Source organism: Schistocerca piceifrons, chromosome 2 (assembly GCF_021461385.2).
Source record: "Schistocerca piceifrons isolate TAMUIC-IGC-003096 chromosome 2, iqSchPice1.1, whole genome shotgun sequence".
NCBI classification, from domain to species: domain Eukaryota; kingdom Metazoa; phylum Arthropoda; class Insecta; order Orthoptera; family Acrididae; genus Schistocerca; species Schistocerca piceifrons.
The window spans coordinates 930,288,372-930,303,718 of NC_060139.1; the positions used below are offsets into that span (position 1 = coordinate 930,288,372).

The 15,347-nt window shown below is 45.2% G+C and overlaps 1 protein-coding gene across 1 annotated transcript in view; it reads left to right on the forward strand.

The window, feature by feature from the left end:
* The window catches only part of LOC124776727 (UDP-glucosyltransferase 2-like), a 111,171-nt gene that overhangs the window by 66,556 nt on the left and 29,268 nt on the right, over window positions 1-15,347 (forward strand). The window contains exon 5 of the mRNA XM_047251846.1: window positions 9,904-10,126. Within this exon, the coding sequence (XP_047107802.1) occupies window positions 9,904-10,126 (223 nt within the window). The remainder of the gene's footprint in view (window positions 1-9,903; window positions 10,127-15,347) is intronic.

Here is a 15,347-nt window from a genome sequence, read left to right on the forward strand (position 1 = left end):
GCTGCACTACGGGTCGGAGGGTGGTATTCACATATCGTACAGCCGTTACAGCGCCTTCCATGACCACCAGCGGTGTACGTCGGCCCCACATAATGCCACCTGAAAACAGCAAGGGAACCTCCATCTTGCTGCACTCGCTGGGCAGTGTGTCTAAGGCGTTCAGCCTGACCAGGTTGCCTCCAAACCTGTCACCGACGATTGTCTGGTTAAAGGCATATGCGACGCTCATCGGTGAAGGGAACATGATGCCAGTCCTGAGCGGTCCATTCGGCATGTTGCTGGGCCCAATTTTACCGCGCTGCATGGTGTCGTGGTTGCAAAGATGAACCTAGGCATGGACGTCGTGAGTGAAGTTGCGTATGATGTGCCTATCGCTCAGATGGAGTCTTAACAGGATGTCCTGTGGCTGCACGAAAAGCACTATTCAACACGGCGTTGCTGTCGGGGTTCCTCCGAGCCATCATCCGTAGGTAGCGGTCATCTACTGCAGTAGTAGTCCTTGGGTGACCATAGCGAGGCATATCATCGACCCTGTCTCTCTGTATCTCCTTCATGTCTGAACAACATCGCATTGGTTCACTCGGAGATGCCTGGACACTTCCCTTGTTGAGAGCCCTTCCTGGCACAAAGTAACAATGCGGTCGCGATCGAACCGCGGTATTGACCGTCTAGGCATGGTTGAACTACAGACAACACGAGCTGTGTACCTCCTTCCTGGTGGAATGACTGGAACTGATCGGCTGTCGGACCCCCTCCGTCTAATAGGCGCTGCTCATGCATGGTTTATATCTTTGAACGGGTTTAGTGACATCTCTGAACAGTCAAAGTTTTGAACGGTTGGCGTATTTTTTGATTTAACTAAGGCATTTCATTGTGTTGATCACAAAATACTGCTCCAGATGTTGGACCATTACGGAATACGGGGAGTAGCTCACAATTGGTTCACCTCTTACTTTAGCAACAGACAGCAAAAGGTCATTATTCATAATGTTGATAACGGCTGTGATGTGGGATCTGAGTGGGGTAATGTCAAGGGGGGAGTGCCCCAGCGATCAGTGTTGGGGCCGCTCCCGTTCCTTATTTATATGAATGATATACCCTCTAGTATTACGGGCAGCTCCAAAATATTTATGTTTGCTGATGACACTAGCTTGGTGGTAAAGGATGTTGTGTGCAACATTGCCTCGGTTTCAAACAGTGCTGTACATGACCTCTTTTCATGGCTTATAGAAAATAAACTAATCACAGTAAGACTCAGTTTTTACAGTTTCTAACACACAATTCAACAAACCCTGATGTTTTAATTTCACAGAACGGGCATATGATTAGTGAATCCGAACAGTTCAAATTTCTAGGTGTCCAGATAGATAGTAAGCTGTAGTGGAAAGCCCACGTTCAAGATCTTGTTCAAAGACTTAATACTGCCATTTTTACTATTCGAACGGTATCAAAAGTGAGTGATACTTTGACACGAAAATTAGTCTACTTGGCTTATTTTCGTTCTCTTATGTCGAATGGTATTTTGGGGGAACTCTTCCCATTCTACAAGGACATTTTTGGCTCAGAAACGGGCGGTTCGGTCAATAGGTGGTTTGAGTTCACGAACCTCTTGTCGACCTCTGTTCACCAGTCTGGGTATTTTGACATTGGTCTCTCAATATGTATATTCCTTATTGTCGTTTCTTGTTACCAATATTAGTTTATTCCCAAGAATGAGCAGCTTTCACTCGGTTAATACTCGGCAGAAATCAAACCTGCATTTGGATCGGAGTTCCTTAACTCTCGTGCAAAAAGGTGTGCAGTATACTGCTGCATCCATTTTCAATAAGCTGCCACTCGAGTTCACAAATCTTAGCAGTAATCCACGCGCTTTCAAATCAAAACTGAAGAGTTTCCTCATGGTTTATTCTGTCGAGGAGTTCCTTGAAAAATTAAGCTGATTCTTATTGTATTGCTGATAGCGTTTACTTAAACTTATGGGCTGACTTTTTTCAGGTTCATGAACATTTATATTTATCTGTTATTACTTTGATGTTGTAATTTCATGTACTCACACGTTCCATGACCTTGGAGATTTGCTCCTCAATTTGGTCCTACGGAACTTGACGTGTAAATAAAATAAAAATAAACGAATTCCTCAAATTGTTCAAATGGCTCTGAGCTCTATGAGACTTAACATCTGAGGTCATCAGTCCCCTAGAACTTAAACCTAACTAACCTAAGGCTATCACGCACATCCATACCCGAGGCAGAATTCGAACCTGCGACCTTAGCGGTCGCGCGGTTACAGACTGAAGCGCCTAGAAGCGCTCGGCCACACCAGCCGGCAAACGAATTCCTCTCCTGTGCCTATTTCTCCATATCAGAGCAGCGGTTGGCACCATACGTGCTGTCGCCCCAGTAGCTTTCTGAGCAGCGTGGTCGAATGCCAACCGAAGGGGTCCGCGTTTGATTCCCGGCCGGGTCGGAGATGTTCTCCGATCGGGGACTGGGTGTTGTGTTGTCTTCATCATCGTTTCATTATCGTTTCATTATCATCGACGTGAAAGTTCCCTAAATGGCATCACGTAAAACGACTTGCACCGGACGGCGAGCAGGCACACGACCCTACGGCCTAAATTATTTACTAGATGTGGTCCAATTTTTCTTTTGGTCTGCAGTACCCTCCAGACCCATGAAGGTTGCTCCCTGATATCTGAACACGTGTCTTATCATTCTGTCACTTCTTGTCGTTGTTTCCCATACGCCCATTTCTTCGCCGATTCTGGGAAGAACCTCATTTCTTACCTTATCAGTCCGCCGCGCGGAGTGGACGCGCGGTTTTAGGCGCCATGTCGCGGACTGCGTGTCCCCTTCCGCCGTAAGTTCGAGTCCTCCCTCGGGCATGGGTGTGTTTATCGTTCTTAGCAACAGTTAGTTAAGTAGTGTGTAAGTCTAGGGACCGATGACCCTAGCAGTTTGGTCCCTTAGAAATTCAGACATCTACAAGGCGGCGCACGAAATGTTAACAATTGTTTCTTTCACAATTTACGACGCACATTAGATATCCCGCTGGGATCTCTACAGTAGTACCAGCCGAGTTTGGAAACACAAATGAGTCACGAAATGACGTGTAATTCACGATACTGCAGCTAGGAGACTAGTAAGCAGTAATGGCTGACAATGGAAGACTGACGACACAGCAACGATCGGCAATTGTGTTACTTTTTCATGAAACGAAAAGTCTTGTTGTGACTCAGAGGCGTTTTCGACAACAGTTTAAGACACGATGGGTGCCTTGCAAGAAGACCATCCACTGGTTGTACGATAAATTTGTACAGGAAGGAACAGTATTGGAAGCGAAGCGACCTCGGCCTAAGCCTGTTTGTTCGCCGGAGAATATTGAAGCGGTACGAGTTGCTGTACAGAGAAGTCCCGGGAAATTGTGTAGAAAGGCAGCAGTGCAACTGGGAATATCCAGAGGCTCCGTTCAACGCATTCTTAAAAGTGACCTCTACATGTGCACATACAAGATGATGTGTGCACAGAAGCTCACCGAAGCGAAGAACACAAGCAGCAGAGACCACTGTTTACTCAGCGGGTGGAGGATAGGGAAGAAACTCTCAACAACGTTTGGTTTTCAGACGAGGTGCATTTTCATTTAGACGGTGTGGTTAACAAACAAAATTTACGCTTTTGGGTCACTGAAAACCCACAAGTGCTTCATAAACGACAACATCATGCTCCGAGGATTACAGCGTGGGCAGCAGTTTCCAGTCACGGACTTGTTGGACCCTGTGAAACTGAACTGACTGAACAGCGACCGTTAGTTGAACATGCTTCGCAATACCTTCATTCCACGGCTTCTTGCTACTGCCTTGCCCTTCAACACGCAGTGGTTCATGCAAGATGGTCGCTTGAATGACGGACAAAATCACCCCCCCCCCCCCCCCAATAGTCCAGACCTCAACCCACGTGACTTTTTCTTTGGGGGTACCTAAAGGAAAACATTTTCCCGAAACGTCCACGTGATTTAATGGAGCACAGAAGATTTATTCTTCAATCTTGCAGTGAAATTACGGAAGACATGTGCCGTAGGGTAATCACTAACTTCAGTGTTCGTTTGAAGGAAGCTAGGAAACGAAACGGACATATTGAGCATGTGCTGAGTTACAACAAATCTCCATGGACAGCTCTTCATTGTAGTATATGTTCCTTTCAGATTGTATTGACAAAGTTTATATTCAAAAACATTTCATGCGCCACCCTGTATTTGTGCAACACCGTATCTCCAACGCTTCGATTCTCCTCTGTTCCGATTTTTAAACTATTCAAGATTCAGTACCATACAGTGTTGTACTTCGAACGAACATTCTCAGAAATTTCTTCCTCAAATGACGGCCTAAGGTAGCGGTAGACTTCTCTTTTCCTGGAGTGCCCTCTTTGCCTGTACTAGACGTGTCGTCCTCGGGTCGTTCGTCATTGGTTGTTTTGTTTCGAAGGTAGTACGATTTCTTCATTTCTTCGACTATTTCGTGACGGCAATTTTTGATAAGTTTCTCGCTACTGTCGTTTGTGCTACATCTCGTTACTTTCGTCTTTTTCCGGTTTACTCTCACTCCATGTTCTGTCCTCATTAGATTGTTCAGTCCATTCAACAGATCCTGTAGTCCTGCTTCACTTTCACTGAGGATAGCACTGTCATTAGCGAATCTTATCGTTGGTATCCTTCACCTTGAATTTTAATCCCACTCTTGAACATTTCATTTATTTCTGTCGTGGCTTCTTCGATGTGTAGATTGAACAGTAGGGGCCAAAGACTATAACCATGTCTTACAACCTTCTTAGTCCGAGAACTTCGTTCTTTGTCTTCCAGTCTTACTATTACCACTTGGTTCTTGCTCATATTGTATATTACCCGTTTTTCTCTACAGCTTACTGCAGTTTTTCTGAGAATTTCGAACATTTTGAATCATTTTAAATTGTCGAGTACTTTGCCTACAATGACAAATCGTATGAGCATATCTACATATGTTTCCAGTCCGGCTTCTGTTACCAAGAGCGAAGTCAGAACTGCGTCTCTGGTGCCTTTCCCTTTCCTAAAACCAAACTGATCGTCATCTAACGAACCCTCAATTTGTATATTGTTTTTGTCAACAGCTTGGCTGCGTAAGATATTAAGTTGACTGTGCAATGGTTTTCACACCTATCTGCCCCTACTATCTTTAGAATTGTGTGGATGATATTTTTTGGGAAGTCTGATGTCGCCAGGCTCAGATTCTAAACACCCCCGTACCCCTAATCCGCAGCTTGTGATCTAGTGGCTAGCGTTGCTGCCTCTGGCTCACGGGGTCCCGGGTTCGATTCCCGGCTAGGGGACTGGGTGTTTGTATTTTCACCATTTTATCATCATTCATGAAAGTAGCGAGATTGGACTGTGTACAGACTGGTAATTTGTAGGGAGGCTGATAACCGCGCAGTTGAGCGCACCAGAAAACAAACATCATCATCCGTACCCCTAGAAAGAGAAATCTACAAGGCTTAATCGAACGACTGTGCGGGCCATTGCTGAGAACCACGGTATTCTAACCATCTTCTAAGCCGGCCGGGATGGCCAAGCGGTTCTAGGCGCTACAGTCTGGAACCGCGTGACCGCTACAGTCACAGGTTCGAATCCTGCTTCGGGCATGGATGTGTGTGATGCCCACAGGTTAGTTAGGTTTAAGTAGTTCTAAGTTCTAGGGGACTGATGACCTCAGAAGTTAAGTCTCAGTGCTCAGAGCCATCTTGAACCATCTTCTAAAAAACATGTTGTCGTACACCAGGAGCAGAATGTTTTGCTTGTCCATCGTGCACATACGCCGTTTAGAGTCTAGAGTGACTTTTTCATCTAAGTTGTTCACAATAGAAGTTCGATACATCTCAGCTGTGAGAGTACGTGCGATGTAGTGTGGACCCATGGTTTCAGCTCCAAGGATTCCGCACCACACATTAAAGGACTAACTACTTTAACAACAAACGTCGCGTATCCGTGTAGGATTTTCTGTGGCTCAGTGACTCATTAATTGCACCATGATCTGTAAACGTTTATTCGTCAGAGAACGTTACACTTTTTAAAGCGTCCAGAGTGAGGTTATTCAGTGCTTATTCGCAGGAAGTAACTCTCCGATTCTAATTGTTCCCATGGAGCTGCTGTGTCAAAGACAGCTGGTAAAGGTGAAAACTGTAACAGTGTACTATTGGTTTCACAGATGTTAACTTGATACTAGTGAGAGGGGCAGTGTCTCGTAAGCTGACGTAAGGATCGTGGTGTACTGTTGCTACGACAGAAACTTCCATATCCTCAGTTCTTGCTAGTCTCCGTCTTTTACCGCCGCTCCTTCTCAAACTGCTTGCTCCTTGAAGTCGATGTTCAGAATGTAATGCCTGACAGACCTTTTTCGACCAGAATATCTCACGCCACGATCTATGGCAGACGCCGAGCGTCAGAGATTTTTCAGCTTACTCGTTGGATACGTATGTCATGTTTATTCCACGTCAACATCCGTCGCAGACTAAACCTCGTGTGACTGAGCATTCCGAACTAACTTGTGCAAGGATGTGTAAGGGTGCATTCTACAATTTAACTGAACATGATTCAAACTGTGGATCGTTGAAGCTCGTGCAAATCTTTCTATTTGACGCCACCTCAGCGAATCGATGAAGATGAGAGAAAACGATTGGGGCAGCACAAACACCCAGTCCCAGAGCGCAGAAAATCTCCGACCCGATCGGGAATCGAACCGCAGACCTCGCGATCTAGAGATTGCGACGCTTACCACTATTTTTTTATTATTCTTTTTGTCTGTCTGTTTCCTCGTCGATTTTCTTCTGCAGTTCTGTGCAATCGCCACTTGACATCTCTCACTTCCATCGATGAGAACTTCACTCAGTTTTTTTTATGACGGAGGGTGGCCATCCCCTGACCGACCACACTGAGCTGGACCGTGATCTGCCGCCATCTGAAAATAGATAATTATGTACAGCATGTTGCATCGATCTCTAAACGATTCACTAATTCTAGTTCCCTAACTAAAATTCATAAAAATATGATTTAAATACATTTGTACACCGTTGGATTATATACATGAGCTGCATGATAAAAAGCGAAGTTGTATTTAAAAAAATTACAACTCGTTGCTGTAACTCCCTGGAATATAAATAAAATATAATTACGAAGAAAGTGTAACCTTTGTTACGTTTTTCATTTGTTCTGTACGTACTTAGAAGAAAATTTTTATAGCCAACATCGCGTTCAAAATAATTTTTTATTGACCAGTTTCAACAGCTAAGACTGGTATCTTCAGATCTTCAAATCTTCAAATCTTTTTTTGTGGAAGTCATGCTCTAATGTGCGTTCGTTACTCATGCTACGTTAACATCTTAGTGGAGAGTATACTGTATATTTCCACAGAGGTTGGTCAACTTATCACACGTAAAATATACACGGGTAAAGTAATTTTGAACACGATCTTGGCTAATAAAATTTCTTTAAAGTACATACAAATCGTTCTCTCTTATGTCTCGTTTTACGAAACTTCAGTCAGATTTTCTGTATGTGTCTACTGTGCCACAGCTTTATGTTCCTTGACAATGCCACCAATATAACCCGCCAGTCCTATTCTCGGCACGCTTACGTTGATTAGGAACGTCTGTTAACGACTGCACTAATATAATGTCAGAGATATTTACACAAATAAGTAATCCAGTTACAATAACTGCAGTTAGAACACTGAAAAGGAATGTAGAACCTACGTATAACTTTATAGAGCAGCACCTTGTGGGAATGGTAACTTCAAATAACGGAGACAGCAACTTGACATACAAAAGTCTGGTAGTTTCTCTAGCAAGTCCATATATACAAAGTTATCTTCCAAGATGACTTCCTGTGGGTCCACTGTATTGGCGGCGATACCGCTGACTGAATATTGCCGTAGCTGGCCTCTTAGGATGGACACCAATAGTGGTCTGACTGTGCTGTGAGCTACTGTGAATTGACTGTAGAGGCTACGCAGAGTTGCTTATGTTATTATGTAAATGAATGCACTCAGTGCTATGTCTGCGTAAGCAGAAGAAACTAACGATCAAAGTCCGAAAACAATTTATTGGACTGTTCAATTAACCAAAACAAATTCTCTAAGTATAACACCAACGCAAAATAGAGATCCGTCTTCGAATCACAACTACATACATGAATAACACAGAAAACAACAGAAATAATTTCCTACTAGTCTCCGCCAGAGACTTCTCCGATATACCAAGCCTAATCCAGAAATCAGCAAGAAGATCCAAGCCGGGCTGCCGGGGCAGCAGCTATCCACGTCTGCTGGCGGTCGATGAACTGCCTATATGCGCCGGCCTTTATAGCGCTTCGGCGGATGAGTACCTAGAAACTATTTTCCATCACGTGGTTTGACGTGTGAAAATAGTTCCGGGATCTGCAGCGACCTCTTCCTTATGTTTATGTAGGCCGGTAGTGGCCCCTGGTGGCCGCTGGTGTCTTTGCAGTGTTGTTGTTGTTCTTGCTGTTGTGGCCGTTCATCAATATTGCCTGTCGGCTGCAGGCTGTCAGTTTGGTTGCTGATACTCTAGGCGCCGTGATGTCTGGTGGAGAAGGCCACAGCACTCAGTCCGCGTTATTGGCTGCCGTCGGCCAGGATGACGAGCTGTTTACACGTTGGCTCTCCAAGTAACGTGATGTTACACGGCAGCTGATTGGCGTCTGCAGAACGAATTCCAAAGTATTTTTGTAGGCAGCCGTCGCTGTCAGCCTTTTCCAACGACCACACCTGCTGACTATGCAACCAGTGACACCACACTGTACAAAGGGATGTTGTCCGGCGGGAGTCTTAATAAATATTCCTTTCACATGTAACTCGTATTTTTTAAGTTACAGAGCATGGGACACTTTGTATAGGCTCGTGGATGAAATGTATGTAACTGTTGGAACTACACAGATTTTTGAAATGTTGTACTTTACTGCTTTTCCGAAGAAAACAAAAGCAGATAGGTTACTGCGTAAGCAATCTAATATTACATACATCGAAAACATTCACGAGAGCACTTTGTGAAGGAACTGAAAAGAGGGTGGGGAGTATCGAAAGCAGATTAGAAGGGGAACAGTTGGAACTTGAGAGGACCAGAGGTATTCGAGAAACTATTTTATTATAACAGTTAATAACAGAGGGCGGTTCATGAAAAACAAGGAAACATACATTGAATTCTTAGATTTGAGGAAGGTTTTCCATTCATAGGGTGTGATAGAACAGTAATCTCTTTATAAAATACAGACTCAAGTGACTGATACTGACGTATTCATGCAAGTCCTTGGCTCAAATGGCTCTCAGCACTACGGGACTTAACTTCTGTGGTCATTAGTCCCCTAGAAGTTAGAACTACTTAAACCTAACTAACCTAAGGACATCACACACATCCATACCCGCGGCAGGATTCGAACCTGTGACCGTAGCGGTCCCGCGGTTCCAGACTGTAGCGCCTAGAACCGCTCGGCTACTCCGGCCGGCCATGCAAGTCCTATTCATACATTAACCTGCAATTGGCTATTACAAAAGCAGATGTTTTTATTACATACCATCTGTACTTACATGTTTGTTTTATTTCTTCACATAGTTGCCGTACAAATTTAAACATTTAACATATGGCGACATGAGCTTCTTTAACCCTTCATCAAATAGTGGTGCCTTCAGACGCCTTAGCCAGTTGTTGACAGCACCCTTAATCTGATTGTCGATCGTTAATAGCCAAGCAGGCCTTAATACTGGCACAGGATAGAAGTAGCTTGATGCAAAATCCGGATAACAGGGAGGATACTGAAAAAAATCTTCCACAAATAAAATCTGGTTTTCACTACGTCCATTGTTGCAGCGCATCCGGGAGTTTATGGACGGGGCAGAACACGGAGTGATCTACTTCAGTCTCGGCTCCAATGTCAAAAGCAGCGCTTTGCCGTGGGAGAAGGCCAAGGCCTTCCTGGATGTCTTTCGTCAGCTGCCACAGCGAGTCCTCTGGCAGTGGGAGAATGAATCACTGCCTGGACAGCCAGATAACGTGATGGTCAGCAAGTGGCTGCCGCAGCAGGATGTTCTCGGTAAGCTCCCAACCACCGCATTTCTTCTTTTTCCACATAAAGAATTTATCACGTCTCAGTAAGTACCATGTATTACAGGCAAACAAGTCCCTCTTATGCAATACGAGTATCTGACACTTCCGTGGAGGCTTCTTGAAGTTACGTTAATGGAGCTTATCTCAGGCCGATGATTGTTTAACATCCTAGAATTCAATATGGCTGGTACAGTCTGAAAGATTCCCGTCTAACCTCCTTGCCTAGGGACGCCAGATGAAAGTTGATGTCGTCAAGCCCTGAATGAAAATTGCGCAACGGATAACTGGGGAGGGGAGCTTGAGAGCGCTACCTAGAGAGCGTGCCCTTTCTGTACGACACTAGGCAAGGGGCTGCAGGGATCACACGCTGATGTGTGGGTCCCTGCATTCTATATATTTTATTTACATGAATTCCTTTAACTTGACTTCTTTGTGATTTTTAAGGTATGTTAAAGATTGATGACAACTGATTACCTATTTATTTTAAACATTATCACTCGATTTTACAGCGATTGCAGCAATTGTTCCAGTTTCCAGATATTACAATTTTACAACTTATAGCTCGGGTATATTATATACTAATCTGCATGCACATTTCTACGGGCAAGACGGTATTGCGTTGGCCAAATGTATACCACCAAAGTCTCCCAATATTTTACATAGGACATCCACCATGTGAGGAGTATAACGCGCAAACTGGGGACTAGATACATTAACACAGGGGGGTCAAATTTCCGAAATTAAACGAGAACATCATTTCCTTACACAATCCAAAGCTGGAAATAAAAGAATTAGTACAAATATTCAAATACCTCTATCCATGCGTGAACATTGAGACAGACGCACAGAGGGCACGTCTGTTCACTTACCCGTCTTCTGTAACACTCCCAGAATATCGCGGGCACCCAGAGGTCTTCCTGGGCCCCGGTGGAGGAGATGGTCGAACCGCTTGACCGTGACCAACCTCTACACTCAAAATCTTGTGACACTGGGACGTCTTTGACTTTTACCTGCCTGTGATGTCTCTCTGATCCGCTACCCAGGAGTGAGGTTGGCAATACTATTCTACAGAACTACTTCCCAACTAAGATTTGGCCACGCATTACGGAAAGGTGTGAGGAGGATTAGGAAAGTTCAGGTGCAGATTCACATTCACGTACAAGAAATGCATAATACGCGTCACATATAAATACGTATTATGAAGCCTGACACATTTCTTTCCACCCGTCCACATGGGTTCTGTTGCACCCGCGGCCAGCCGCGTCGTGCAATAAAATTGGCGGTGGAGCTGCTTCTGTTTGTATTTCCCGGTACGAGCGAGCAGTGAAACCTGCTGCTTATGGAGCGGAAACTACTGTACCGTTTCAAGTCGAAGACTTATCTCCTGAGTAGAAGGAACAAAAATTAGAAGTTAATGTCCCGTCAGTGATGAGGCCATTACAGAAAAGGCACAGGCCATACTGAGAAACGAAATCGGCCGTACCCTTTTCAAAGCAACTGGTCAGTTACTTTCCATAAGTGATCTAGGGAAGCCACGAATAACGGTTATCGGGATGACCTAAATGGGATTTGACGCGGTATCCTCCAGAAGTAGTGTCCACTGTGTTAACCTCTGCGTACCACGTTTGATCCACAATTCTACTCAGACGTAAGTAAATGAGGTGCTGAGAGCCACAAGGGCCTAAAACACACCGTCGTAGATTTTGATGCTGAAGCACGTTTGTATGTTGCTGACATCTGCTGATCTTACGGTTAACCAGCTTTATCAGTGCTGTACCCCAACATTTTATACATGAACATTTGCGAAAAGCTCTCTCGCCGATTTCTCTGATGTTCACATCCATAAGCTACCAAAGCACAAATTTTCACTGCTCTAGGAACGCTCATTGGCTACAATGACGCCCATTTCTTCATTAAAGCTAAAAGTTCTTGAAATATTGCCCCACCATCACCTCACATTCCACGGCTTCAGCATTCTAGTCTCTAAAATGGACGCTGAGGATTTCAGGAAACTTAAGAGTGTTACTGACCTCACTACAAAACTAAAAGTTGATGTTCGTGGTAACAATGTAAGAGTACACTTCAAAAATATTACGATGACGGTGTTTTCTACAGATTGCCGTGAACTGTTGTTTAAAGTAACACATTCTTCGTTGGAGTCATGGCAGATCACCAGTTTCTTCAAGTGGAATAATGGGCGACCACAGCTTGCTATTTTTCCACAGTGTGTGGATGTCTTGCACAGTCTAGTGCCCAAACAAGCAGATGGAAAGCAAACATCGACCTTGAAACACAAAGACTTAAGAAAACTACTGTATCAAACTCAAAACACATAGACTTAACAAAACTGCTATACACTCCTGGAAATGGAAAAAAGAACACATTGACACCGGTGTGTCAGACCCACCATACTTGCTCCGGACACTGTGAGAGGGCTGTACAAGCAATGATCACACGCACGGCACAGCGGACACACCAGGAACCGCGGTGTTGGCCGTCGAATGGCGCTAGCTGCGCAGCATTTGTGCACCGCCGCCGTCAGTGTCAGCCAGTTTGCCGTGGCATACGGAGCTCCATCGCAGTCTTTAACACTGGTAGCATGCCGCGACAGCGTGGACGTGAACCGTATGTGCAGTTGACGGACTTTGAGCGAGGGCGTATAGTGGGCATGCGGGAGGCCGGGTGGACGTACCGCTGAATTGCTCAACACGTGGGGCGTGAGGTCTCCACAGTACATCGATCTTGTCGCCAGTGGTCGGCGGAAGATGCACGTGCCCGTCGACCTGGGACCGGACCGCAGCGACGCACGGATGCACGCCAAGACCGTAGGATCCTACGCAGTGCCGTAGGGGACCGCACCGCCACTTTCCAGCAAATTAGGGACACTGTTGCTCCTGGGGTATCGGCGATGACCATTCGCAACCGTCTCCATGAAGCTGGGCTACGGTCCCGCACACCGTTAGGCCGTCTTCCGCTCACGCCCCAACATCGTGCAGCCCGCCTCCAGTGGCGTCGCGACAGGCGTGAATGGAGGGACGAATGGAGACGTGTCGTCTTCAGCGATGAGAGTCGCTTCTGCCTTGGTGCCAATGATGGTCGTATGCGTGTTTGGCGCCGTGCAGGTGAGCGCCACAATCAGGACTGCATACGACCGAGGCACACAGGGCCAACACCCGGCATCATGGTGTGGGGAGCGATCTCCTACACTGGCCGTACACCACTGGTGATCGTCGAGGGGACACTGAATAGTGCACGGTACATCCAAACCGTCATCGAACCCATCGTTCTACCATTCCTAGACCGGCAAGGGAACTTGCTGTTCCAACAGGACAATGCACGTCCGCATGTATCCCGTGCCACCCAACGTGCTCTAGAAGGTGTAAGTCAACTACCCTGGCCAGCAAGATCTCCGGATCTGTCCCCCATTGAGCATGTTTGGGACTGGATGAAGCGTCGTCTCACGCGGTCTGCACGTCCAGCACGAACGCTGGTCCAACTGAGGCGCCAGGTGGAAATGGCATGGCAAGCCGTTCCACAGGACTACATCCAGCATCTCTACGATCGTCTCCATGGGAGAAAAGCAGCCTGCATTGCTGCGAAAGGTGGATATACACTGTACTAGTGCCGACATTATGCATGCTCTGTTGCCTGTGTCTATGTGCCTGTGGTTCTGTCAGTGTGATCATGTGATGTATCTGACCCCAGGAATGTGTCAATAAAGTTTCCCCTTCCTGGGACAATGAATTCACGGTGTTCTTATTTCAATTTCTAGGAGTGTATTTTGTACTTAAAAAGAATACTTTTATGTGAATCTCAGGCCAGAGAGTATCCATAATGAATATGGTGGAATAGATAATAGCAGTTTGTGTACTGCGTTTAGTATCTGTTCTTTATATTCTGACTTTGGCTTCACGTTAATTAAAAAGGACTTAACGCTGAAAGAGACAGTATTGCCACTAACCTACAAAAGTATGATTTGTAGATTGACATTAACACTAATTACGCTAAACATTAAATAAAATTTCATGGCACAAGGTGGGTGCATGATTCTTTCATAGGAAATGTAAGATGTTGAGACTTGGTTAAAAAGTTAGGCAAACGTATGACAGTGGTGTTTTGCCAACAAATATGATTTTCAGACTTTTTTTCCAAAACTTTGTATCTGTCCTTTGTCTCAATTGTGCAACGATTCTATGCTCAACTCCGATGTCTCGTTACACTTTTACTCACTGAAAACCAATAGAAATTTGCGTATGCATAGTTCGATTTGAAACAATTTGAAATCAAACCCCAGACTAGGTAAAAGTTGATCCATAATAATGTACGAATTTGAAAGGACAATTGTTGGGGACTGAAAATGTCGTTACAACACGTAACAAGTATTGTGAAAAACCTCGTAAGCGGCATGGCTAGCGTCAGGACGGTACCCAGCTGCGTCATTCGATAGATGCTGTAGACACCCAGGGACGACGAAAAGGTGTCCGGATACTAGCAGTCACGGACAGAAGATTTCACAGACTCGACAGGGTATGTAAAAGTGATGGACGGCGGCAGACACTAGCAGAGACTGTAGCAGCGGATTAATAGTGGGTAGGCTGATTTGTACAAATGCTTTAGTTAATGGAGGGGAGGCAGCACAAGATGAACATAATAAAGAACTGATGTCGATTACAATTGCGTGAACAAGTTTATTTTGTCTGCATGACGAAACATGGTGCAATCAGGAAAGGGGTGTTTGCTAATTAATTAGCGTCACTACAACAGTGAAATGTGAATGAGAATAATAAATACACTCCTGGAAATTGAAATAAGAACACCGTGAATTCATTGTCCCAGGAAGGGGAAACTTTATTGACACATTCCTGGGGTCAGATACATCACATGATCACACTGACAGAACCACAGGCACATAGACACAGGCAACAGAGCATGCACAATGTCGGCACTAGTACAGTGTATATCCACCTTTCGCAGCAATGCAGGCTGCTTTTCTCCCATGGAGACGATCGTAGAGATCCTGGATGTAGTCCTGTGGAACGGCTTGCCATGCCATTTCCACCTGGCGCCTCAGTTGAACCAGCGTTCGTGCTGGACGTGCAGACCGCGTGAGTCGACGCTTCATCCAGTCTCAAACATGCTCAATGGGGGACAGATCCGGAGATCTTGCTGGCCAGGGTAGTTGACTTACACCATCTAGAGCACGTTGG